The sequence below is a fragment of the Apteryx rowi genome, unplaced genomic scaffold, assembly GCF_003343035.1.
Source record: "Apteryx rowi isolate R43461 unplaced genomic scaffold, aptRow1 scaffold_102, whole genome shotgun sequence".
NCBI lineage: Eukaryota > Metazoa > Chordata > Aves > Apterygiformes > Apterygidae > Apteryx > Apteryx rowi.
Window position 1 is genome coordinate 114,142 of NW_020447220.1, and position 24,892 is coordinate 139,033.

At 50.0% G+C, this 24,892-nt stretch overlaps 1 protein-coding gene across 2 annotated transcripts in view; it reads right to left on the reverse strand.

The window, feature by feature from the left end:
* Nucleotides 1–24,349, reverse strand: part of LOC112965726 (gamma-aminobutyric acid receptor subunit beta-4) — a 77,915-nt gene extending 53,566 nt beyond the window's left edge. For both annotated transcript variants that reach the window (XM_026065020.1, XM_026065009.1), the window contains exons 1-2: nucleotides 24,060–24,349; nucleotides 19,924–20,012 (exon numbers count right to left, since the gene is read on the reverse strand). In XM_026065020.1, the coding sequence (XP_025920805.1) occupies nucleotides 19,924–20,012; nucleotides 24,060–24,139 (169 nt within the window). In that variant the 5' untranslated portion in view covers nucleotides 24,140–24,349. The remainder of the gene's footprint in view (nucleotides 1–19,923; nucleotides 20,013–24,059) is intronic.
* Nucleotides 24,350–24,892: the final 543 nt, after the last annotated feature.

The following is a 24,892-nucleotide window of genomic DNA, read 5'->3' on the forward strand; positions in this document are numbered from 1 at the left end:
ACATTATGGCTGTTCTCATAGATCTCAAGCAAGAGCAGGGCTCTGCTATAGCAGTTTAGAAAAGCATTTCTAGGAGACGCCATCCTAGCAGGCTACACAGAAGCCAAATCAGAAAGAAATTTCCAATACTAAGTTTCTGGTTCTCTTCCTTTTTTAGCTTAGGTACCTACCCCCAGCATCAAGCGCAAACACAGCAAGAGTTAACATTGCTTAAGGAGCAAGAAACATTGGTCATGTATTATGAAAGAAGAAGTCTTTTGGGAGCTGCTTTCATCTAGCATGGATGGAATGGGCAACACCTTGAAGCACTGAGTTCAGCAAGGTCACTTAAGAACCTGCTTAAACCTTCCCAGCAAAATCTAGCTTTAAATACTCATTAAACACTCTCCAAGCTTTCTTCTACTTRGTTTTTACTCTTATTTCAATGACTCATTGCTGACTTCTCCCCTACTCCCCAGCCCATAGCTACACAGTAAGCTTGCCAGGCTCAGCACAACAGCAAGAAACATCAAACACAGAGACTGATATCAAAGCTCTCCCCCTACTCCTAGTGGGTCACTCCATGACATTAATCGGATTTATAAGAGCAAATCATACCATGACATTACACTTTGGGCCACTGTTGTACATTGCCAGAAAGAGGAAAGACGCTCCTATGGGAAGACAGCAAACATGACATTGCCTTCTGGTATCTGGGAGCACAGGGAAGATAAGGGACTTGCTGCTGCTAACAAGTCTCCTTACTTCAAGTGAGGAAAGCAGTCTTGTGGAGCTGAAAGATAGGGCCCTGATCTCCAGGACATATGGGGCTGTCAAAACTTTCTGCTTCCACAGGGATTCATTGTTTTGCAGGGGCAGGAGGAGCATCTACCACTTATTCTCATGGAGACTGCAGCTATTCTCCAAGTAAGCCTGGCAGAAGACAGTTCCTTCTGCCTGGAAGGTTTCCTTCCCTTTGCCATGCTTCTTTAGGGAGTGCTTGGCACTTTTTAAGCCATCAAGCTTGCACACAGAACAGGATTGTGCCTAACCTTGCTAGGCTTCCCATCCATACACATCAGACCAGACACAGCATAATCCCGTGCAAGGAAGCTAATGAAAGCATAATGACACAGGCTGGAGGACTGGCTTTGGCCTTAGCCAGGCAAATCACGAAGTTTGCAAGACTTATTTAACAAGGTGGAATATTAAGGACTTCCCTGAGAAATGGAAACTTTAGAGCAAGTTCTCACCAAAACAGTGATATCAAGGACAGCACACCAGGTTTGATGGAACAGCTAAAGGAGGGGGGTAACCAAACCACATATTTTAAGTCATACCACCTCCTGGTCCCTGGCAGCTCATGAGCCAAGAGAGCTGGGCACAGCACCTGAGCAGATCCTTGAAATATGAAAACACCAAAAAAATGCATGGGCTTCAGTAAGACACAGGCTTTCCTCCAAGCAAGCAGTGAAGCCAGTTCTTCAGGCAACACAGCACTTGCTGAGGAGACAGAACTGACTGCTCAAGTACCACTATCTTGTGACACTCTTTACAAACTTACAGGTTAACCTTGATGTAACAGCCACGTTTCTGGCATGTTGTCAACTGAAGCTGTCCCTGTAGATTTGAATAGAGAGGATTTTTTTTCCCCCTCCCTCTCCCAAGCAAGCTGTACCTGCCTGTGAGCCAATGCTAGAGGATCCTTCTGGAGGAACAATGCTTTTCCAGTGCAGATGTAGCAATCATTTTGTGGCTGTTCTAGGGAAAGCAGAGAGCTAAAGAGCGCAATCTGCAAGGCACAGTGGATTACCTAATCTATCTCATGGGTATTTTTAATGGATTAGTAGGTATTAGAGCGGGATATTGCAAATATCCCATGGAAATTTAGAAGTTAGAGAGAACAATCAGCTGGCTGCAAGAACAGTGTAAAGGCTGTCCCAAAGGTATTGAAGGACTACCGAAGAAGCTAAATCAAGGTTGATTTTAAAAGATGGTGGTAGACAGCTACCCAAGCTGAATAAAAACAAAGTCTCATAAATACAGCCTTAAAAATGGAACAAGAGAGTAGACACCAAGCCTTTACAACATCTGTACTGGTGGACTCAGTTCAGCAAAGCACTCGTACATACATGCACAGRACTTTCAGCATTAAGAAAAATCACTGATGTCTCAGGATACCATCTGCTCTTGGTAGAGGCCTAGCTCAATATTCAAAAGTCAGAGTTTTAAAGGTGTTTCGTCCTTAGTGATGAAGAGATTTTTCTCAAGCCTTCTGCATGCCTAATTATTGCCTGGATGAAATACACTTGTTAAGGTTACTGCAGATTGAGGGGAAAATAAGTTTCCAGAATTATCATAAACTGGATATGCTTTGCAGATATTTGTTCTCATTCATAGACATATACAGCTGCATCACCTTACCAGACTTGATCGTTTCCAACCTTACACACCTTACACGTCCCAAGCAGTCACTGCTTTAACAGTAAGCTTACTAAGAGCACCAAGATTCCCAAATACCAGCTGTCCTTTGGAGGAGGCAACACCTGGCCCGGATCACAGCAAGCTGCAGACCGAAGMGTCCTTTGCAGGGGCTGCCACAGGCACAGGTTTCTTTGCCAAAGCAGGGCAGCTGCAGGTGCAGACCCAGCCCTCAGGAGGCAAAGGCAGGTCCCCACCTGCTGGTGCGCTGTGCTGCTAGAGCAAGGATCGCTCGCCGGCCCCCCTCCGGAGGGCTCTCCTCTCGGTGTCCCGCCAGGGCACCCGCACACACCAGCTCCCTGGCTTTGCAGCCTGCAGCACACACGCTTAATTTGGAGGCTTTTGCTTTTACACCCCTCCCCCCCCCCCCACCACATAGTAGGGCGTTTCTACAAAACATTGCATTTCCCTGTGGTTACACTGAGCTGCCCGGGGAAGAGCAGAGACACTGAGCACTGCAGATCCCTTCAGTGCTTTCTTACTCTCCACCAAGAGCGATATGCAGGCAGGCAACAGGGCTTCCTCAGCAAATTATATAGTGTGTTATAACAGACYGACAGCAGAACAACATGTGCCAGGCACTTTTCCTCCAGGAGCAACATCAAGTACAAGACCCGCGCTGATCAGCGCCCCCACATTTCTCCACCTGAGAAGGCTCCCTCCCACCTCCAGCAGCACCCTGGCGGGCGAGCGCATCCCCATCGCGCTTTGCCGCTGCGGTGCTGCCCGCGACGCCGTGCGGGAGCCCAAAGCGTGCCAAGGACGCGCTGCCAGCACCCACCACCGCCTCGGCCAGGCCGGCCTCGGAGAGCGGGCTGCGAGCGGCACCAGCACCRTGCGGGGCGAGCCCAGCTGCGCCTCCTCGGTCCTCGCTCCCACAGCTCTTCGCGCCCTCCCGCTCCTGGCTGAGGTGCCCTGCTGCCACCGTCACCTGCTCACCACTGGTCACCCTGCTCACCCCGGCTGTCCCCAGGCTCCCCCGTAGCCTGGGAAACACTCTTCACAACCAAAACACTGGATTTGTGCACTAAGGCACCACAAACAGCAGGAGCACAAGCAGGGTAGGGCTGAGGCAGGCACTGCCCACCCTGACAGGCCCAGCTACAYGTGGGGCATCCCAGCCCGGCCCAGCCCAGCCCGTGGCGTTGCTCCGCAGGCGACAGACACGCCGTCCCACCACCCGGGAGCCTCCAGCACCCAGCTTGGGCGGGGCAGCCACAGGTTATGGCCGCTGTGGAGACGAGGCTGGTGCCGCCCGCTGGGGCGCACCTGCTCCGCGGGCCCGGCACGAGGGCGCGGGCCCTCTCCTCGCCTCGGGGATGGCTTGTCCCGCTACGCGGAGGAGGCTTGTTCTTGTCGTGCCCCCAAAGCAGTGTCCCCCAAACAGCCGCAGGCCTGGGCTGTGCTTGAAGACGTGACCTCTCCAGGAAAACACTCCTGCATCACCGAAGCCTGAGCCATCTAATCCCCTTAGCTGAAAATGAGCCGAACCAAATTAATTTAAATGGGTTAACACAAGCTCCTCCGTTCATATCAAATCCATTACTCCACCTTGGAAGTATTTGTAACAACAACAAAATATCTTGACTTGTCATTTTTATCAAAGTGACTACAGGAAGGTGTTTTCCTTCCCCCCCCCCCCAGTTTTTCAGTTTTAATGAGTTAGTCACACCTCCTCGTCACTGTTTACAGACTCCCGGCTGTAAAGGATGCCACACTGTCTAATTCCTGGACGTGATCCCACCAGGCACACGCGGCACCGGGGAAAAGGAAGGGACGCGGTGGCCAGCCAGGCCAGGCCCCATCGGCCTGGGACAAACGCGGATATTAGGGCCGGGATGCCCAGAAGCGGCAGGGGCAGCCCCTGCCATGCCTGCTGTGGGTTGATTTTTTGGCGGTGCTGGACACCCTCCTTCAGCCCCCGACACAGCGCAAAGCCTGTGTTCGCAGAGCCAGGGCCTGGGGTCACCTGCGCGCCCACGGCTTGTGTGTGGCGCTGGTACAGACAGCGTACGGTGTGAGCGTTACCAGTGGGGAAAGTAGTGAGTCAGACCTGAAAATATCATGACATTCACGTTAAAAGCATGAGCTTGAGTTAGAACTCATGAGAAGAAAAGCACACACATAAACAAGCCTCCCCCTTTCCAAATGTTATATATGGGATTATATGTTTCCATCTTCCATTTTCTGAGTCCCCTGGATGYGCCATGTTCAGGTTTTTCTGCTTTTCCTCCACAGTCTCAAGACTGAGAAAATCTGACTTAGCTCACTGATGACTGAGAATTGCGAGAAGGGTATAGGAGGGATATTTCAAGTTTGTAAATCAGTCACTTTTGAACAATTGGCCCCTTAGGCTGGTGTTTCTATCATTTCAGCAAAGATCAGTTTGCAAGAGAGTCCTGGAAATTCACCAAGACAAAAGTTACCAGGCCACCTTTTACCCCAGCACCTCTTATTAAGAAATATAGCTAACTGTCATTTGTTCACCAAAATAATTGCTTTCACTCAGGATGCATGGATGAGCGAATCTTGCAGGGCTTTTACATATATATTCATCTCCGGCAATTCATCAACATAATAATCACGCATTATTAACTTGAGTACTCATCATTTTTTTCTCTAGCTTCAAATACTAGCAAGGAGCTATCATGAAAAAGGGAAGAAAAACATGTAGGGGAACTTCTGATCAATGCTCTTCTATTTTTGTTATGAAAGGAGGATAAGAAGAAAACTTTAGCTCATAGCCTACCCTCCCCCGCCTCCAAAAATTTCCTACCCAAGCTGAGGTAGATCTGCTGAGATGTTTTCATTTTTAGTCAACATATAGAACCTCCTGACCACAAGAACAGAGCAGACGGTGTCAGTCACACCTTTGATCCCTGCTGCCTTTGTTCTCCTCAAGGGTCTGAACCACACATTTTGGTTGCCTTCGGTGGACACTAGACAGGCCCTCTCTGCTCTAAAATAGAAAAAGTATCTGGACTGGGTCAATTGCTCTGTCAGTGCAGTCTCAGCCTGGTAAAAATTCGTCAGAACTTTGTTCAAATAGATGCTACATGTGGAAGCAGCATTACTAAAACAGATGAGCAAGGACTGCAGATATGCACAAGGCCTTGCAGGTTTGAGGCCAGATTAGGGGCTTGAGACGTGTAGGCCCACATTAACTCTGAACCCAGTGGGAGTTTTACACATACTATCACTAGAATCAGCATGAAGCCAAGGCTCTGTGTTTTCTAAAAACCCCTTCCACAGAGGCCAGCGCACAGGGCTTTCTATCAGACATTACATACAGCCCAGCTCCCCAGCAGTGCTTCCTCTCCCCAGCTGGAAAAGGAGGATTCCTCCTCTGGTGACAATGTCCCACCAGTAAACTCCAACCTGTGACCTGGCTGGCCTCCTCTCCTGGGGTGACCATCACCAGTGTCCCACCTAGAGCTTTGCCATCTGCAGTGGGGTGTCCCCTTCTTTATGCGTTCCCTAGCTGAACTGCTCAGTGTAGCCCCACAATACCTTCTCCSAGCCGAACCTTTCCCATGGCACAAGCTTCCCCCAACCTGGAGGAGTCATCTGCTATGGTCTCACTAATACAAAACTACTTAAAGAAAGAGCTGCAGGTGGATTCTCTCACTGTGGCTAATGTATAAGAGAAGAGTATCAAGGAACTGCCTGGTAACTGATAACAGGTGTTGGAAAGACCTCCAGATCAGGAAACCAGGCCTGGTTCTGTGGTGTTGCTGCAGTTATGACCCATACTAGTGGAAGTGAAAAGGGCAAGTTTGGCGTACTCACTTCTCTCCTGGCTGAAATGGATGAGCCTTCATTTTAAATGCAAGCATTTGACGATAAACTGTCAGAGGAACCAAGTAAGACAAGCTACTTCTGGGTCACTGCTCACTAGYAGAGGCCAGTCTGCATAGTAGATAAAAGCCTAAAACTGCTTTTAGTGGCTGAAATGACCCTGCTGGCTCTGAGAGCTGAGGCCTACACTGTGATATGGAAGGCCCTCATGTCAGTTCTTGTTGACAGCCTGTGGTGAAACTCATTACAGAAGCATATGAAGAGTAAAGGTTGGAACTAGTGCAATAGCGAGTACACCCTTCCCACTTTTCCTACTATATGACATGTTCATACACAGTGAATATATTATCTTCCACACATCATTTTTTAAAATATTCAGCCAGCTCTGAGATAACTGAATCCATTTCCTGAAATGGATGATGGGGAATGCCCTCCTGCCCCATCCATCAGAACGGTAACTATTTGTGAACACACTTAATGCCCATTGCATGTGAAAGACTTTCCTGTGGTTTTACCCCTTCCATTTCTCTGCAGTGAGAAGTGGGTACATGTACCTGTTCCCTTTGGGGATTTCACAGGCTACTGCAATCGAAGAAAGTGTCACGGTTTGGTGACCAAGCAGTGGACCAGAGCACTGAAGGTGCTCAGGTCTGTTCTTGTGAATAAAGAGTAATAGCGCGAAGCAGAACCTCCCTGTTCTATCCGTTGCTCTGCCACAGGTTTTTCTGTGTCRGCTCAAACAAGTTGGCCCCCTCAGTATCCCCTAGGTGTAAAACAGAGTAGTAGTAGTCATCCATCAGCCCACAGGTAGCAGGGAAGACCTGTTAGTCAATGTTTTTACAGTGCAGAAGCCTTGCTGCTATCTGTCACACAGAGCCAGTAATGCTACCTGAGAACAAATTATATTCGTGCATAATCAAAATCACATCCCGTTCAGCTCTGATTCCAGAATCCTTTCTGGCTGGTGATGATGTCCAGAGCAGAGAGAGCACAGCTTGATTTCCAGAGCCCAGGCTGAGCTGGCAGAGCTGGCAGGTAGAAATATCTTGTTTTGACTGGTAAACTGAGCAAATTTGACATGGAAACCACTGAGGGAGAATAAATATGGAACAACAAGATGTAATTTTTACAGAGGCTCTTTTCCAGCTATAGCTGTACTCTGAGCCATCCCAGACTTGCACTAAGAGGTCCTGAGGTCTGGGGAGGGAAATTCAAGCCACGCTAGACTGGGCTGAGGCTCACCCCTGTCACAAGCACAGACGTCTGTAAGTGCACAATTACTTAACAGCACTATTCCACCAGGACTGCAAAAAGGAGAAAAGGAAAGGGGGAGAAGAAAAGATCAGAGAAGAAAAAGAGTTTCTGACTCTGACACACAACCAAGAATAAATGCCGAAAACAGAAGAATAGCCTGTTGGAATTGCATGTGCAGTGTTTTCCAAACCATCCTGAAATTCGTATCCTGCTCAAAGCAAACAGCAGTGCTCCTACTGACTAGTAATAAGGAATGACTGAAAAGAGCTCTGTTGTCTTCCATTTAATAGGAACAGGAGAAATCACTGGATCTACAGAATCACAGAATCACAGAATCACAGAATCGCTGAGGTTGGAAGGGACCTCTGGAGATCATCTAGTCCAACCCCCCTGCTCAAGCAGGGTCACCTACAGCACATTGCACAGGATCGCGTCCGGGCGGGTTTTGAATATCTCCAGAGAAGGAGACTCCACAACCTCTCTGGGCAACCTGTTCCAGTGCTCTGTCACCCTCACAGTGAAGAAGTTTTTCCTCATGTTCAGATGGAATTGTCTGTGTTTCAGTTTGTGCCCGTTGCCTTGCGTCCTGTCACTGGGCACCACTGAAAAGAGTCTGGTCCCATCCTCTTGACACCCTCCCTTAAGATACTTGTACACGTTAATAAGATCTCCTCTCAGCCTTCTCTTCTCTAGGCTAAACAGGCCCAGCTCTCTCAGTCTTTCCTCATAAGAGAGATGCTCCAGTCCCCTTATCATCTTTGCAGCCCTTCGCTGGACTTGTTCCAGTAGTGCCACATCCCTCTTGTACTGGGGAGCCCAGAACTGGACGCAGTACTCCAGATGTGGCCTCASCAGGGCTGAGTAGAGGGGGAGAATCACCTCCCTCGACCTGCTGGCAACACTCTTYCTGATGCACCCCAGGATGCCATTGGCCTTCTTGGCCACAAGGGCACATYGCTGGCTCATGCTTAACTTSRTGTCCACCAGYRCTCCCAGGTCCTTCTCRGCAGAGCTGCTTTCCAGCAGGTCAACCCCCAACCTGTACTGGTGCHBGGGGTTATTCCTCCCGAGGTGCAGGACCCTGCACTTGCCTTTGTTGAACTTCATGAGGTTCCTCTCCGCCCAGCTCTCCAGCCTGTCCAGGTCTCTCTGAATGGCAGCACAGCCCTCTGGTGTATCCGCCACTCCTCCCAGTTTTGTATCGCTGGCAAACTTGCTGAGGGTGCACTCTGTCCCTTCATCCAGGTCATGTCCCTTCATCCAGGTCAGCATACCTGTTTTTTCCACAGATCTATTCATGCTGTAGGGCTCCACTTTTTAGCATTTCTCTTCTTTTCATGTATGTGATGAGAGTTCCCTGAGTGGGCCTTATGCCATCATTAAGCAGATCATTTGTCTTGTCCATGTTTCTAGTTATGTTTTAACAAGTGCATGATATTTCCCAAGTAATATCAAAATATAAATAAACACATAACAAACCCCATCAAAGGCTGTCTGCAAGAATGGATCTTATAGTCTTCCACACCAAATACTGTCACTACCACTGAAGAACTATATTATATTAGTTCAGCCTGACACTTTAGTAGCCTTTTCTTTGAATCAGACATAGGTGAGAAAAATGACATGCACACACAGTCTGTGTGTTTCATGTAGGACTAAAGCTACAGCATATCACTGGGCCTTTATGTTCCATGCTGTGCAGGTAAAAAAAGATATTTTTCTGCCTGACTGGGATATTGGTAGTCTTAGGAAACAAACAATGCAGATATGTAAAGCTATTCTGATGAACAAATTTAGGACTATGGAAATATATTTTGACCAGTCAAAGACTCATACTAACAGGTTTTGCACTCTTTTTATATTTTGCTTTCAATGACAGTCCCCAGAAGACAAGTTTACTGGCAAGAATATTCACAGAAATGGTGAGTGTTATGTAGATATTAATCAATGAGGAAGAACAACACCGCCTGACTTTAGTGTCCAAGTAAGATGGTGCACATCCTCCAGACTGGCTCTAAACAACAACCCATTTTTAATCTGTTAATTAATTAATTAATTAATAATTATTGGAAATATTCTACTAATCAATAACACAAAGATATTGTATTCAATCATAAAAAATCCGTGCCTAAGAAAAGAGGCAAAATTCATGGAATAAATGCTTTGTTAAAATTATGATGAGGTCTTTTATTATGGAAAGAGATCTCACAGCCCTTCATTAGCTACAGTGCACTACCAGGGACTAGCCCCAACAGCACTGGAAAGTGGCTGTGTCCAGGGTGGAATGGAGTGGTAGGGCAAGGCTACAAAAACTAATGGTGAAAAGGAAAAAGGAGAGCAACCAAATGCAATTGTACTACATAGGATTTAGCGCAGACATGAGAATCAAAAACTTCTGTTATTGCAGAAGTATAGTGGCTTAATGGATGACAGCAGGATTGCATGCCCTCCATTTGATATCAAATCCAGAAAACACTTGGTGCTACCAAGCACTGCTCTCGGGCATTCATGCAAATTGTTTAGACACCCACCTCCAATTTGACTCCAGACTAAGAGTCAAGAGAACTCATCCTCACTGCTGTCTTGGTCACACCACCCAAAACTCCCTCCACCACTTTATGTCAGAGCTTCCAGTCTCTGAGGGAGGATAATAAAGATCTTGTGGGTCCCCAGTTGAATTCACAAATATGTTCAACGTGCAAAGAGAAGTTCCCAAGCTTTATCACACTGGAGGAAGGAACTGGTCTAATGTCCTAAAATATTGTTGCACCCAAAAAACTGCATGAAAAGCAAGCTCTCAAAATGTACATCAGATGTAAGGATGCCCATTTCTGAATGGATGTTATAGAGGCAGTTCTTAATTAAACAATCCACAACATCCTTGTTTGTTCCCCTTTCTTGTTCGACAGAGGATGAATTTGCTCTGTGGATGACTCAGGATTATATAGTGAAAGAGAGCATTTTCAGTGGGGTTCCTGCCTGATTTGCTGAAGAAGCTGATAGCCATGCAGTGAGTGAGGGGCAGGCCTCCAGGAAAGGGAGGAAGATAGTTGCTGAATCCTGTTCTCCAGGACTGGAGGTGTCACAGGGTTTCCTACATGGTGCTACACAAGGCACCTAAACGTCGCRGGTTTTCATGAACTCTGCATGTTTCTCTCTTGGGGCACCAGAGCTGAGCACTCACAGCTGTGGCTGAAATCARTAGGAGCTGTGCTTTGAACATACAGTGTGCTGAATATAATGCTGCTAAATATTCTGGAAAATCAGGTATTTGACTGGGCACCCCACAGTGGGGGATACTTTTGACTCCTCAGAGGGGAGCTGTGCACATGTTCAGGCTGTACTGGTGTGCTTGACAGCAGTCATAAAAACAACTAATTCTGTGTTAGCAGCAGGTCTGAATACAGAGCAGTCAAGAAGGTATGAGTCCCAGCTGGTCTTTGCCTGCTCAGCCCCAGGCTTTGCATTGGACACGCATCTCACTCCAGTCTCTCCTGGCTCAACCTGTCTTAACTGTCTGCCATGATCTCCGCACCTAGTCCCCACTGCCATGCTCCCAGCCTGTCCCCCTTTCTAATGAGGGGAAACAAGAAAGAACAGCTCCCTAAATAAATGGTATGTCCTGTGTGCTCTGTGAGGAAGAGGTGCTCAGGAACAGCATGCGGACCTTGCCTCCTGATGCACACTTACAAGGGGACCAAACACAGGTCTAGGAAACAACCTCAGTTCTGACGTTTCTGAAGTCTTGAGTGTTTGACTTTACACCCTCAAAAATCCTTTTAACAGTATGTATGTCCTATAAAAAGAGCAAAGTAAAAAAAATAGAAATTCCATCATGTGGCAATGTGTTAACATCCACATATGTCCCAAGAAGGACTGGATCCTTTCACTTCCTGCCACTTGAGTTAACAAAGTAAGACATAACAGCAAGAGGTTGTCATTTTCCTTCTACATTAGCCCTAGAGATGATGTGACCCATGGTCTGGGGCCAGAAGTCATGTAAATGAGGGAGGAAGTGGGGGCTGTGCAGCTGCAGCCAAGTCTACTGACCAAGAACACCCATTCCTTAGCCTGTCAAATGACAGGAGAGCAGGGCTACTGCCATACCTGGTAGAATATCCACATTTGCTTTGGCCCTGGGTTACACTGGCATTTGCTGACCATGGAAGAATGGTGGGACTCAGGAATATTAGGGTTCTTCTGAAAAGGAATGCAATCCAGCTGGCCCAGCATCTTCTTCTAACCATACCCTCCAGGGTGGTCCCTTCTGTCTTTCAGGTCTTTTCCTACCAGCTTATTTCTGTCACTATCTTCTCTCTCCTCTGTGTTGGCTCTTTCTCTCCCTGACTAACTGGTGTTGCCCTTCCTCAGTGCAGGCCAGTCACAGGCTGCTCAGTCTTCCAGGCCCCAGGTCCCTCAGTGTTCCAGCCCCCATGTTCCCTGGCAGGGAAAACCCTCCCAGGTGAAGTCAAGGCACGAGGTCCATACATCCCCATTTACTCACCCTCCTTGGACCAAATACAGCTCACCCTCTTCCTCCCTCTCATGGGTTTCTCAGATCCTCCCACTCTCCCTCACAGTCTCTTCCACTTCTCCCCTCTTCCACTTCCTTCTGCCCTCTCCAGCRGTGTTTATGTCTTCCTTTCCTGTGCCTTGTTCCACCTGAGATGCCTGCTCTGCCTTCCACCAGGTCCAGTCTCTCCCCAGTCCCCAGCTGTCTCCCCATGAAATGGCTCCTTAAACCCTAGCCTACTTCCCCAAACAGTCCCTGCCTCTCCTTCCTCAGTTACTTCTTCTCTTCTTCTGATCCACATTTCATCTCTCTGCTTTCAAATCCTGAGCTGCTCTCTCCTCCCTGCCTGGGTATAGGAAAGGAAGGGTGATATTTCCCACTCTAGTAAGTCTCTGTGAATTTTGGATTAATTCTGTATCCAAGTTTGAGCAGTTTCTGCTGTGGACAGTGGAGGTGAAGGACATGGCCCTGGTGGAAGGAGTGCCTTCCTGCTAAAGTCTCAATTCCCTGCCCCAAAGYGTGGGAGAGAGTTGGCTCAAGGCATGTCAGAAGCATAGGGAAAAATGAATCTGGCTGCTCTGAGAATCAAACAACTTTGCCACAGAAAGGGAGGGGGAGAAAGATGGAGAGCTGTGGGCAGAGTTCTGGAAAGGTGGGCTTGCAGCTCCTACTACCACCGGGGAGGCAGGTGCATAGGGCCAGAGTCCGATGACCTGGGGAGGGATGCCTCCTTCCCACAGCAAACTCCCCAGCCCCACAGACCCTGGCCCTTCCCTCAGCAGCACCAGCCAGTCTGGGATGTTGCACAGTCAAAAAAGATGGTGGGGCCACAATCATTTTGCCAGCCCAGCAGCTACTGACCCTGGGCACCTGCCTGCTTTGCATGCACCTGGGGCCAGGCCTGCTGGAAGAGCTGCCATTTTGCAGCTCTGAAACATTTTGAAATAGGAAAAAAAAAATCATGTACATGCCTCGGCTTGTTCTCAGAAATCCCTGAATCATTTTGCCTAAAATCTCCCCCCACCCCCAAAAAGTCAAAGCAAGCAAACCATAAGGAAAAAAACACAGCCAGAGTGGCTGATCATTATACGCAGTAGAAAACAGGCTTCTAGGGGACATTGTCAGGGAACCTTCATAACGTGCAACACTGCCAATCTTGACTATGGTAAGATGCCAAATTCTTATTCCTTATGGTACAGCACCACTATGGTGAGATCTCCCCTAGCAGTCCAGGACTGGTCAGCCAGGGCTTGGTGTCCTGCCTCGCTCCCCCTCTGCCTCCTGCTGCATTACTGACAGCCAACACAGATGCCCAGACTCCCAGCCCCACCGGTTTCGGAGCCCTGAACTACTGACAATGTTTCACTGCAACACTTTATGCATCAGCAATCATTTATTTTTACAGTTCTGACTTTCAAGTGATGCTGTTACACAGGAAATGGCTGAGGACTTCATCCCATGTCCATTGAATTCTGTGTAGCCCTTGCTGCCACCTGAAGAAGAAATGCTGGGGAACTAGCAGGGAACAACCAAGATCCGGGGTGAGGGACACATGTGAGGGAGGGGAGAGGGGCTGAGTACAGGAGGGTCAGAGGAGAGAAAGCAGGGAGGCCTAGATATTGCAGCTAAGGAGGGATTTGACTCTCAAAGGAGAGGGGTGACACTAGGCGAGGGTAATGTGAGAGCTCAGAATCCAGGTCCCTACTGCAGAGCAGATGAAGAGCGGAGCACAGGCTCATTTTTGTCCCTTTGAGGAGCCAAGACTCCCTAAGCTCTAATTCTCTTTAGGGAAGTTTGAGTCAAAAATGAGGCAGGGGAGGCTGCTGGACCCACAGGCATTGAAATAAGGATTTATTGTGTAATCACAAGGGCTTCTGATCATTCCCTTTTCACCAGGCATTTGCAGACACTGCACACATCACCCCAGGAAGAAACACCCAGGAATCCTGCACTGTCTAGGTGGGCTGGCAACAAAGAGCAGAGAATGCCCTCAACTTGCTTTTAGCTAACAAGATCTGTAAAAGATGCTGGGAAACCATACAGAAACTCCCTTCCATCCGCTGCGGGAAGCAGAGACTTCTGCCTGAAACTCTTGCAAAGTTTTGGACTGGAAATTTTGCACCAACAGAGAGCAGCTGAGTCACTGAGCTCAAGTGGGATCCTCCTGCCATTCCTTCATTGCCTTCTCTACCCCAAGGCAATACAGTCTTCATTTGCTTTTTCTTTTTTATTTTTTTTTTCCTCCTATGGAACTAATGCTTCTGAAAGTGAGAGGCTAAGAGCACTTGCAATAACCAGGGTGCTGCTCTGAAAGCTCCCTCTCTCCCTCACCCCTGGCTCTGCAATGCTTCTGAGATCTGATCTGCAGCATCCCCTGCTCATCCAGTCCTAAACTGTGGACATCCTGCTTTCTGTACTGTGGCCTGGCTTGTGACACATCGCTTGCAACACACCTGCCATAAAGATGCATTGGTCCCCACGCTGTCCATTTCCCTGGCCAGGGCCGGCACGATCCCACACACCTGCCTTTGATCACCCTGTGAGACATGCTGCCCTGCTCCCCCAGAGCTGAGAGTGCTTTCCAACACGCCCTGCCAAAACACCTCGCACCTCACTGTTGCTGTTCTTGCAGTACCAGGACAGAGATCTCCCTCTTCAACAGACCAACAGCACTGGCCAAATCTTCCCTCTACACTGCAGATCCCTCCGTCAAGCCTATTCAAGATCCTCCCTCACAGTCCTGACCAAAGTCCTTATACCTGCTCTGCAATAACCCTCTGCCTATTCATCTTCAGGCCACCTCCTCGCTCAGCCCATGAAAACTGGGCTTCACATCCCCTCCTTGTCCCACAGGGCCCTGATGCACTGCTCAACACCCTGTTACTCTTGCATGCTCCTCTAGAGCTTGGGGGCAGAGGCTGGGAGGGAAGAGAGGGCAGCCCTGGACTGCTGGAAGGGTTTTTCACCTGCACCTCAAATCATGAACATGGTGATCCCAAAGCATCCCCTTCAATGCCGTCGCCTTGCTCCTGAACCCCTTGGACTGCCTCAGCTGAGCCAGAATGGCTTCCTGGAGGAGCTGATCCCAGAAATTTCCAGCACCCCTGCATGGCTCCAACTTTGCCCCTTTCTTCCTTGTGTCCCCCCAGTTCAGCTCAGTCCCCAGGTGAGCACGTTACACTCATTGCCACAGCACCACCCCTGAGAGCTGACCTGCTCATCGGTCTAATGGGTTTCCAAGGGGATGGGGGAGAAGGGAGGAGAGTAAGTGGCTGACGCTTCTCAGCCACTCAGCTCGGCCCAGAGCTAACGAGGCATCTCAAAATTAAAAAGTGAACTGCAATCCCCAGCAGGCCTGTCCTCCTTTTGGCATTAGTCGGAGTTCTCTTTCTTTCTCAAAAAAGAGGACTGGGGAGCTGTGAGTTGCATTTGGGGCTGTGGAAGCACCACATCCCGGGGGCTGTGAGGAAGCTGGCATGGGGCGGGCCCTTGTCTGAGGGCAGCAGTGTAGGAGCCTTCAGTGGGCCTGGAAATCATTTTTTTCTCCAGGGAGAGGAGGGAAGCATCACCACTTTGAGGCCAGTGGGATGATTCCTGCTCCCCCTGCTTGCCCATTTCCTGCAGATCCTAGGCTGGCATTGCAGATGAGCTGGGGCCAGAGCAGGGCTGTGAGCAAGGGACAGATCAAGGGAGAGGTGTGAGAGTGAAAGAGAGGAACTAGCTTCATAATGTGGGAAGGCAGAGGAATTTCAGCTGGAAGAGAGCTGGTGAGAGAGCAGAACGGTGTATGGTAGCTCCACAACCCCAGGCTGGGAAGGGTAGAGGAGGATGGATAAAGAAACAGATCTACACCTGGGCAGCCTGGGCGCTGCTGTGCTGTGGGAGCACAGGCTCTCTTAAAAGGCCGTGGGTTGCGGGGGCAGATCTGTCTCACCGTGGCAAGGAGCACAGATGGTACTGGGAACATGCTCTCCCAGTGCCTCTACACCCAGAGGTCCACAGCTGCCTCCCACTCTGTGGGCAGCAAACCMTGGGTGCGTGGAGGGTGCACCCCAGGGGGCAGAGGAGGCAGCCTGCTCTGCAGCACTGAGCACGCACAGGGAACAGCACAGAGGGGCAAGTGCCCCCAGGCACAGGACAGCGGGATAAGACAGGAAGAAGGAAATAATACTGCTAGGGCAGAAAAAGATGGGGAAAGCAAGCAGGGAACGGAAGGAGAACAAAGAGGGGAGGAAGGGAAGGCAGTCTGGTTTATTACTTTTGTGGGTTGCATTTCTCAGGTGGCAATCTGTCTGGTAGGGACAGGAGGGTCCTCCCCTGCCCTCCACCTCCAGGTGTCCAGTGCCAGCTGCACTGTGCTGCCTCCCCCAGTGCCCTTGTCCTCGAGTTACTGAGGGCCGAGGGCTCTGGCTTGTGGAGTTGCTCCCTGGAGCAGAAGAGATGGAGCAGCTCAGCCTGGATCACAGACAAACTGAGACCTCCTGAGTGSTGGCCACTTTCTTCCACTCCTGTCTACCCTCTGCAGGCAGCTACGTGTCCAGATGCACCCCTGGCTCACTGCTGAGCCGGCCCCTGCATGGCCCTGTGCTGTTTCTCCAGGCAATATGACTCTAAGTAGGATCTGCACCTCTCCAGGATGCTGTTCCTGCAGTTCTCAACTTACCCTAATAGGCACTTTGGTCCCTACATCTTCCTGGGGCTAGAGCAAATGGGTGAAGAATGAATGCCTTCACCAGCAGTGATAGCTTGGGCTCATCTTGCCCAGCTTCAAGGGTAACAAGTGGACCCAGATGGTGGAAGGGTTGGAAGGCTGTGGAGGGCAGGAAGGATGARGTTCACGGTGTAGCAGCAGAGGGACAAGCTGCTGTCACAGACAAGCATGGAGCACAATGTGCTGGCCAGCTACAGCCACTCTGGAGCAAGGCGCTGCACTAGGGGAGGACCCAGAGGAAGGAGGACCAGCAAGTTCAGAGTCGGCCTGGCCACCACCACGGGGGGGCTGGCTGGAGGCAGGGCTGAAGGGCAGGTACCATCGCCCTTTCCCTGAGAGAACAACTCAGCCCACTGAGCTTCTGTGACTCGGGTTTGGTACTGCTCTCTCTGCCTCTCACCTGAGAGGTTAGTTTTGCACCCAGAAAGCTTCTGAGGCTTTGCCCAAAGCGTGACTTCTCCAGCTGCACGCACCACTTGTGGGTGTACAAAACTTCACCTTCTCCATGGCAGCATTGCAGATGAACTAGAAACCACAAGGGGTTAGATGAGCTCCTGGAGCGATCCCACAGGACTTATCCTAGCAATGGATTTGGCCCAAGATCTCAAAGAACTGGTAAACTCTGGGGACAGTAGCAGTGCAAGGAAACTTCCACCTCTTTTTCCTGGGCTTATAATGATAAAGATTTTCAGCTTTCAGACCCCCTTCTCAGCCCATCCTTCTCTTATCTGTAAATGCTGCAGTGGCAATTTTGTCCAGAGAAGCTTATCCTCCAGGGTAGAGGGCCAGACTTACTGCAGGAAAGCCAGTGCTGTTCTCTAGGGCATCCCTGCATAGCGAGCACCAAAGGCACCCATCGCTGGTGCTGTCAGCAGGGACTTTGCACTTACAAGCAGAGGGAAGGACAAGAAAGGGTGAAAGGCAACAGTGAGATGCATGCAGAAAAGAGGGTTACTGTTGTCTTTCTCTCTCTCTGCTTGAGTGAGGAAAATGCTGTTTGTACTTTGGGAATTCAAAGTAAATTGAAATAAAATGCGATGTTTTCCCCAGAAACATCCATCTTGCAGTCAGGAGGAGCTCAGTGCCTGCCTAGCCCAACTCCTGCACTGCACAAGGCTGGCAGGGTCAGGCAGCAATGCCTGCACTGAGCCCTGGCAGCCTTGCCCAGGCTGAAAGAAAGGGTGCTTTATGTCCTGGTGGACAGGCTGGATGCCCATGGGGAATGTGTGCCCAGGACCAGAGCACGCAGGCTGTGAGCTGGGACCCCTGTGCATCCAGGCAACTGGACCCCAGTTCCATGGCTCCCCACTGCATCACCCTTCACCCCTCCGCTTTGTGCCTGTGTGGAGCCAGATCACCTACTGCTTTACTGTATCATAATCATCTCAGTAGCTTATGAGATGGTTTTCTTGCAGTTTTTTATGTCATCTCTGCAGTTCTCCCCCTCATAAAATGTGACTGCACCAATTTCTGTGATTGGTGCTGGTCAGCTAGTAGGGACATTTGGTGTTTCCCGGACAGACCCTTTAAATCAAATCCAGCTCTATTCCACATTCAAAGGAGAGAAGGGAGAAGGGGGGCTCATTGCTACTCRTTTCCTTGCTGAGCACTACAAGCCTCCTAAAAGCTGTATCCCACTGCATTGAAGTGAATTCCCAAATGCACCAGCGTGCGCTACAGAGGGATCCCGTCAGAGGGGCGAGCATCTCCCACAGCCAGCTTTGTGCTGCCCTCCTGAAAGCCCCTGCTCCACCGTGGGGAAGAAGGAGGTGTGGAGGACTGTGGGGACAGTGTGCACAGAGAGGGAGGGTAGTCTCTACTGGAAGGTAAGCAAACAGGGAGTGGATGGGGGCAGGTTTGTGTGAAATGCAGGGAAGCCTGAGCTCAACGTACAGGGGAAGATGGTTTCTTTTATGGTGTCACAGAAAACTGGAATATACAGGGGCAACTTCCAAACCTGCTGAAAACAGTGGGGATATTTCCCCCTTCCCTGACTTCAAGAGCTCAGACCAGGCCCTTCATAAGAAAACTCTTCTCTTGCACCACCATTGACTTGGCCCTGGCATATGTCCCTCTTGAGACCACAGGCATGAATCTGCTTCCCAGCAGTTGTTTGGAGAAGAACATCTCAATATGGTTCCTGTTCTCCTACAGCCTGAAGATCCTCCAAGTCCACACTCCTCCTTGTGAGGAGGAAATAGCATTGCCCAGAAAAGACCAAAAATAGCCAAGCTTGGCAGGCTGAAGCCAGAAGTACTCCAACCCTCTGTTCACCATGTGGTCAGCTGTGGGCTTTCCACAGACTGCTTCTCCAACAAATAGACCCAGTGGTACTCTTGAGTGGGATAGGTGACCCAGGAATTATTTCTACGGATACCAGCATCTTCTACCAAATAGCAGCAAGACCACCAGCTTCCCAATTAATATTTCATCCCACATGGTTAGTGAGGGGTGCATCTTGACAGGGCTGTCCACTGCAGCCCATTAGATGCAGTGGAGACAGACTGACTGACAGCCATGCCAGCAGCCACCCYGACCTTCTGGAGGGAAAATAGCAAAAGAATATGGCATCAGGAGCACCAAAAGTGGTGGAGGGATGACCTGCTATCCATGATGAAGTCTGAAGCAGAGAAGACCAGTGTGTCTCTGTCCCAAGTAAACATCCCCAGACACATCCTGCCATGGGGAACTCCCCGATCACTGTCTGTGGAAACTGCAAATTTGGGATAGAATTTTTTTTTTTCATGTTTCTGGTCTTCAGTGAGTCTCAGCAAAGTTGAGCCTGGAACAAGGGAATTTTCCTGACTGACTCATGCATTACAGAGCTGAGCGCTTAGTGTGGGACCGAGGAGACGATGACATGCTTTATGGGTACCACGGAGCAAGGAAAGGAGTAGACAGAGCAGGGTGGGAGAGGAGGGGATAACAGAGGGAGGAGAGGAGGTGGTGGGAGAGGAAGAGAGAAACTAGGAGGCAAAGAAAGAAAACTGGGGAAGAAGGAAGGAGGAAGAGGAAGGCTGACAAACAGCGGGGTTTTGGGAGACATAAGTGTGCAAAAGGGAGAGTTTTGCAGGCTGATGAGTGTTGCAACCAGCCAAACTGGCAGCAGCCCCCGTACTCTGCTCCCCACTCTTCAGCTACSCCAGGGCCCAGTGCCGGGGCAGCACGCAACCAGGGGTCGCCATACCTCCAAAGTCAGGCCTGAGGCGGACGTCATAGCCCTTCAGCAATTTGTCCACAATCTCTTTCACCACAGAAATATTCCCAGTGGATGGGCTGAAATACAAAAGAAGAGAGTCCTCATCACCGTGGGCCCCAGGGCAGGGTCCTGCTCAGCAGCCAGCCATCTGCCACGGCACCACCTGCACGACCGCGTGCCTGACACACACGGTGTATGGGCACCGCAGCTGCGGACAGAACCTCCCCTCTCCTTCTCACGCATATCTGCCCRCTGTGGTGCTGCTCTCGGCCCCCAACCCGCATGTACTTTGCRCAAGGACCATGGGGCTGCCCCAAGCTGCTGGGCACCCACGGTCCTGGGTGGTGGCACAGGCGTCCCAACAGATGTTTTGGCTCCTCTTCCTGCAGTCGCCCCCTGCCTGGGCTCCCCAAAGTCCCAGGCCATCCCACGGGGTTGGTGCATACCCCTGCATGGCCCTGGTCACCACATGGACCTCTCGTGGCCACCGACCTGCCACGCCAGGGCTTCTTACTGCTCCCTGCCCACAGATGGGGATACACACACACACACACACGCAGGTATGCATGCACAAAATTGGCATTTCTGTGCACGGGGCTGCTGCAATCTCTCTTTTGCAAGGCTCACTCCCCTTCCCCACCACGCTGGGCACTTTCTCCCCATCTTACAGCACACAAACGCAGACGCGTCATGCAGTGAGTTCCCCAATACACGACTCTCCCCCCCCAACACGTGTACCCTACACTGTCACGCATCCCAATGCAACCTCTATTTCTTTTCAGTGCACCCAGATATTTCTTCATGTTGTTGAAGTAAAGGTAAATACCAACACTCCTTCTCCTACAACCACAACATACAGCCAATCTTTGGCATGTAAAAAAATTTTCTATCACTCAGCATCACTGTGGCTTCTTAGCAATGCAAACCAAGAGAGAGCGACAGGGAGAAGGAGAGTCCATCTTTGGCTCTGTATGCCAGGTCAATGGGCTGCTCTGTCCCCTGCCCTCTGCCCTGGCATACGGAGTGGGGTGGCTTTCCTCATTAATGCTCTTCCAGTGCCTCCAGCCATTTCAGCAGGAGGGGAGCTCCCTCTGAAAGCAGCCCAAGAGTCAAAGCAAATTTAAGGGAGGGAAACCAGAAAGCAGAGGATGCTAAAAATATTGAACCTACTCAATGCTGCAGGGTTTATAGGTTTTCTCACCTTAAAATCCAGCCTCTGTGTCACCCTCTGTCCCCTACTTTCCTTGAGAACAAAGATCCCAGGCCAGTGGCAAACACTGCTCTTTGCAGTCCCCCACCAAAACAACATGCCTCCCTGTCAGCACTGCCTCCACATCAGTCCAAGTCGGGCTGGAAGGCTGCACCACCGCACTACCTCTGCTCGGTGTCTCACCGGACATGGGGGTTTGCGCTGACATCTCCGTACAGGTACAAACATGCACACACACACACACACACACACACACATCTGCATGCTCTCCTGGCTGCCCGGTGGATGCACAGACTCCCCGCATGTGAATGCAGATTTGCAGGCACACGAACACTCTGGAGCTCAAGGGTACGGCACATGCGACACATGTGCACAAACATGTTTGTGCATGCATGTGACAAGATCCAGGTCCACGTGGAAGTGAGTGTGGGTGCAAAGCCTGCTCAGTCTGCAGATCGGGTGTGGATGCTACTTATGCAAGTGCATAGAAACGGATATTTGTGGGTGCCTAACACTGGGTTCCCAGGTGCTCAGCCTCTCCACGCAGGTGTGGGTGGGGGAATCTGGGACCGCTGGGAAGTCTGGGCATGCATTCAGGCTCTGGATGCCTGGGCTGTGCATGTGCACAGATTTTTCAGCTGAACAGCTGATAGCAAATGTGAGACAGCACACTTCGCAGGGCCCGGCTCTGGTGCAGGGACAAACTGTTCAGCACTTGTGCCTTTGGGGCAGGGGGACATTGTGTCTGAGCAGAGATCCTGCATGTGCACCCTGTAGAGGTATAGCTCTTCATCACATTGGTTTATTCACTGTAAAAGCAAGGCCACAGAGTTGTGCACAGGTGAACATTTTCACAAAACTGTGCCTATGCTTGCAAAGTCCTCTTGCACCTGTGGATTTCTAGGCAGGTATGTGAGTTTTTGGACTGTGTTTGTGCATATAGGTTCACTGTGGATTGATAGTATGCATCAGCATTTGTTCTTCTCTAGATATTTACTCCTGGGTACATAGATTTCCATATACCCATATGCATAGTATAGACACAGTATGTATGTCTTACGGAGATTTAGACACTTCTATTTAGCCTCACACAAGCTATAAACTGAGGAAGTGGTGTTACCCCCTTCCTAGAGGTAAGGAAATGGAAGCAGAGAGAGCAAACTGTGCCAGAGACCCACAGGTGGGGGCAGAGCGGAAAGGGGGATCTAGGGGCCCTTCCTCCTTATCAGCTACAAGTTAGACCAGGGAGGCCATAAACTGGCATCATGATTAAGGGCAAAGTCTCTTCTCTCTTGGTGCTTCCTTTGATCTGTAAGGCCACCTCCCTCTCAATGAACAGCCAAGTCGTGTATTTGCCCAGTTGTGGGCAAGCAGCTGCATCTAAGTGCTATTCCCAGCAAATGTGGGTCTGCATCCATTCAGGGAGCATGTGCATCCAGCCTGTGAACTGAATTTTTTAATATTGTGTCCCTGACTCTGTGTGGGTGTGCATGTGCTTTACATATACATGTATCCTTGCAGCCAAACATCTACATACATGCATAGCGTGCTGCTGGCTGGGATGTGTGGGAGTAGAGGAAGGCGTGTGCACATGGGAAGAGTGCGTTCTGTCTGCAAGGTGTGCAGAGATGTGCATGTGGCTATAGCTGAATCTCAGTCCTGCACATTAGCGGATATAAACGCACAYGCAAGGACATGTCTGAGCAAATGCTATTGATGTGGACTCTGCTGTTTACACATTTGGTCAAACACTACTTCTAAGCATGTCTCTGTATGCGTCTCTGTGTACAGCGAACCACACAGGAATGGTGTAGATAAGGTGGGCACGAAGCTGCGCATGTGCATGTTTATAAGTATGGGAGCATAAATCTTTGTATATACAGCTCTGCAAGCTGGAGCAGGGACCTGCATGCATGCATCGGGAGCGCACCGCTCAGTGTGCACGGCTGAGCAGGGAGATGCCAGAGATACCTCCCCAGCAGACTTCATGCACTCCATGAGCACRCAGCTATAAAGACACCTGCCCACATGTGTGAGAGCGGAGTGTGAGGGGGAGTATGCAGCCCTGCGCCTGGGTGTGAAGGCAGTGGGTGAACGCCTGTGTCAGAGCAAACAGGTGTGCTCTGTACACCTTGTCCAGGCTGGACCTGTGCCTCCACCCCTGGTTGCTTGGATCCCTCTGAGTGTTCAAGACATATCCCAGAAACAGCTGCATTTTGGGTGTGCAGTGTATCAGCACAAACATTTGGATACATGCAGAAGCAGGTGAACCATGCTGTGCCCTGCAAGTCTGCTGTGCTACACGTGTGTGCAGCTGAATGGGCAYGGATGAATGCACATATGCAGTGATGAATTTGATTGACTACACACACAGATGATTATTTTGCACACCGTAAAGCAGCATGTAGGCATGGATGTAGGCATTGCCTCCTGCACACCGCAGAGCCAGGGCTTTGGGGACAGGCACAGCATGCTTGGATGTGAGTGTGGCTGCATGTGTACTGTGTGTGCAGGCACAGGCATGGCCAAGGCAGCCCTGTGCCCGGGTGTGTACGCACACAGCCTGGTGCCATGCAGTCTGGCGGCTCCTATGGACACCATGTTCCCCAGCAAAATGCTTCATTTTGCCATTTTCCCCCTGGCCGCTTACGGGGGGGGGGGGAGGACATGCTGCAAGTGGGCTGAGGTGGGCTCTGTCTGCAAAGAGCTTGCTCCACATCTCATGTATGAGCATCCCTCCTCCCCCTAAAACGACACAGGCTGGGAAATAACAACAGCAGGCAGCAGGGGAAGCAATTTGGGGAAAGAACCCCCTCCCCTTTCACACACACAGATCGATGAAGAAAACCCCAAACAAAACAAACAAATCCTGTATTAGCCCCCCTGCCCTGCAGCCTGGGATCGCAATCCTTACCTTTGCGCACAGCAGGCGAGACAAAGCGCTGCTAAAGCAGAGACAATTCCACTCAATCTGTCTGCCTGAAATGTCCACATTTCCACAAAGACGGAGGATGAAAAAAAAATCTTTGGAGGGGAGGGGAAAGAAGGACGGATCTTCTGAAATCCCCCTCCAAAAAAAGGGGGGGAGGGAAAAAACAAACCAACCCCCCCCCGTTAATGATTTCCTAAAGAAAAGGAATAATGAAAAAAACTAAAAAATGTGGGGGAAAAATATCCCCCCCTTCAGTGCCAGTCAAAGAATTCGTTTCTTCTTCCTTTCAGCATCCTCTCAACAAGAGACATCCTCTGGCAATGGAGAAAATCCCAAGAGAAAGAAAAATAAAATGCCCCAAAATGGGCTCAGCAAAATGTGAAATCAAATCTCACAGGTACACAGAAGAAGGAGAAGAAAAAAAAAAGGAAAAAGAAAAAAAGAACTCTGTGTCCCCTGAGCACTCCACTTGGATTATTTTTCCTCCTGCTCTTTTGCCATCCGGTTCTGCAGATGTTGCATGGCTCCTGCTACCCACCTTCAGAGAAGAGGAGGAGGAGAAAGAGTGTGTGTGTGTGTGTGTGTGTGTATGTGTGTGTGTGAGGGGGGGGAGGTGTGAATTATCTAGCAATGTGATTTTATTCTGGATTTTACCTACCCTTGCCTGCTCTCCCCTCCCTCTTTATTTTTTAAGGGGGAAGGGGGAGCATACCAATCCCACCACACTATGTTATTTTATTTTATGGAATTCTGACGCTTGTCACTTGGATGGTTTGGGGATTTTCTGAAAGGTTTAAAAAAAGGAAAAACAAATG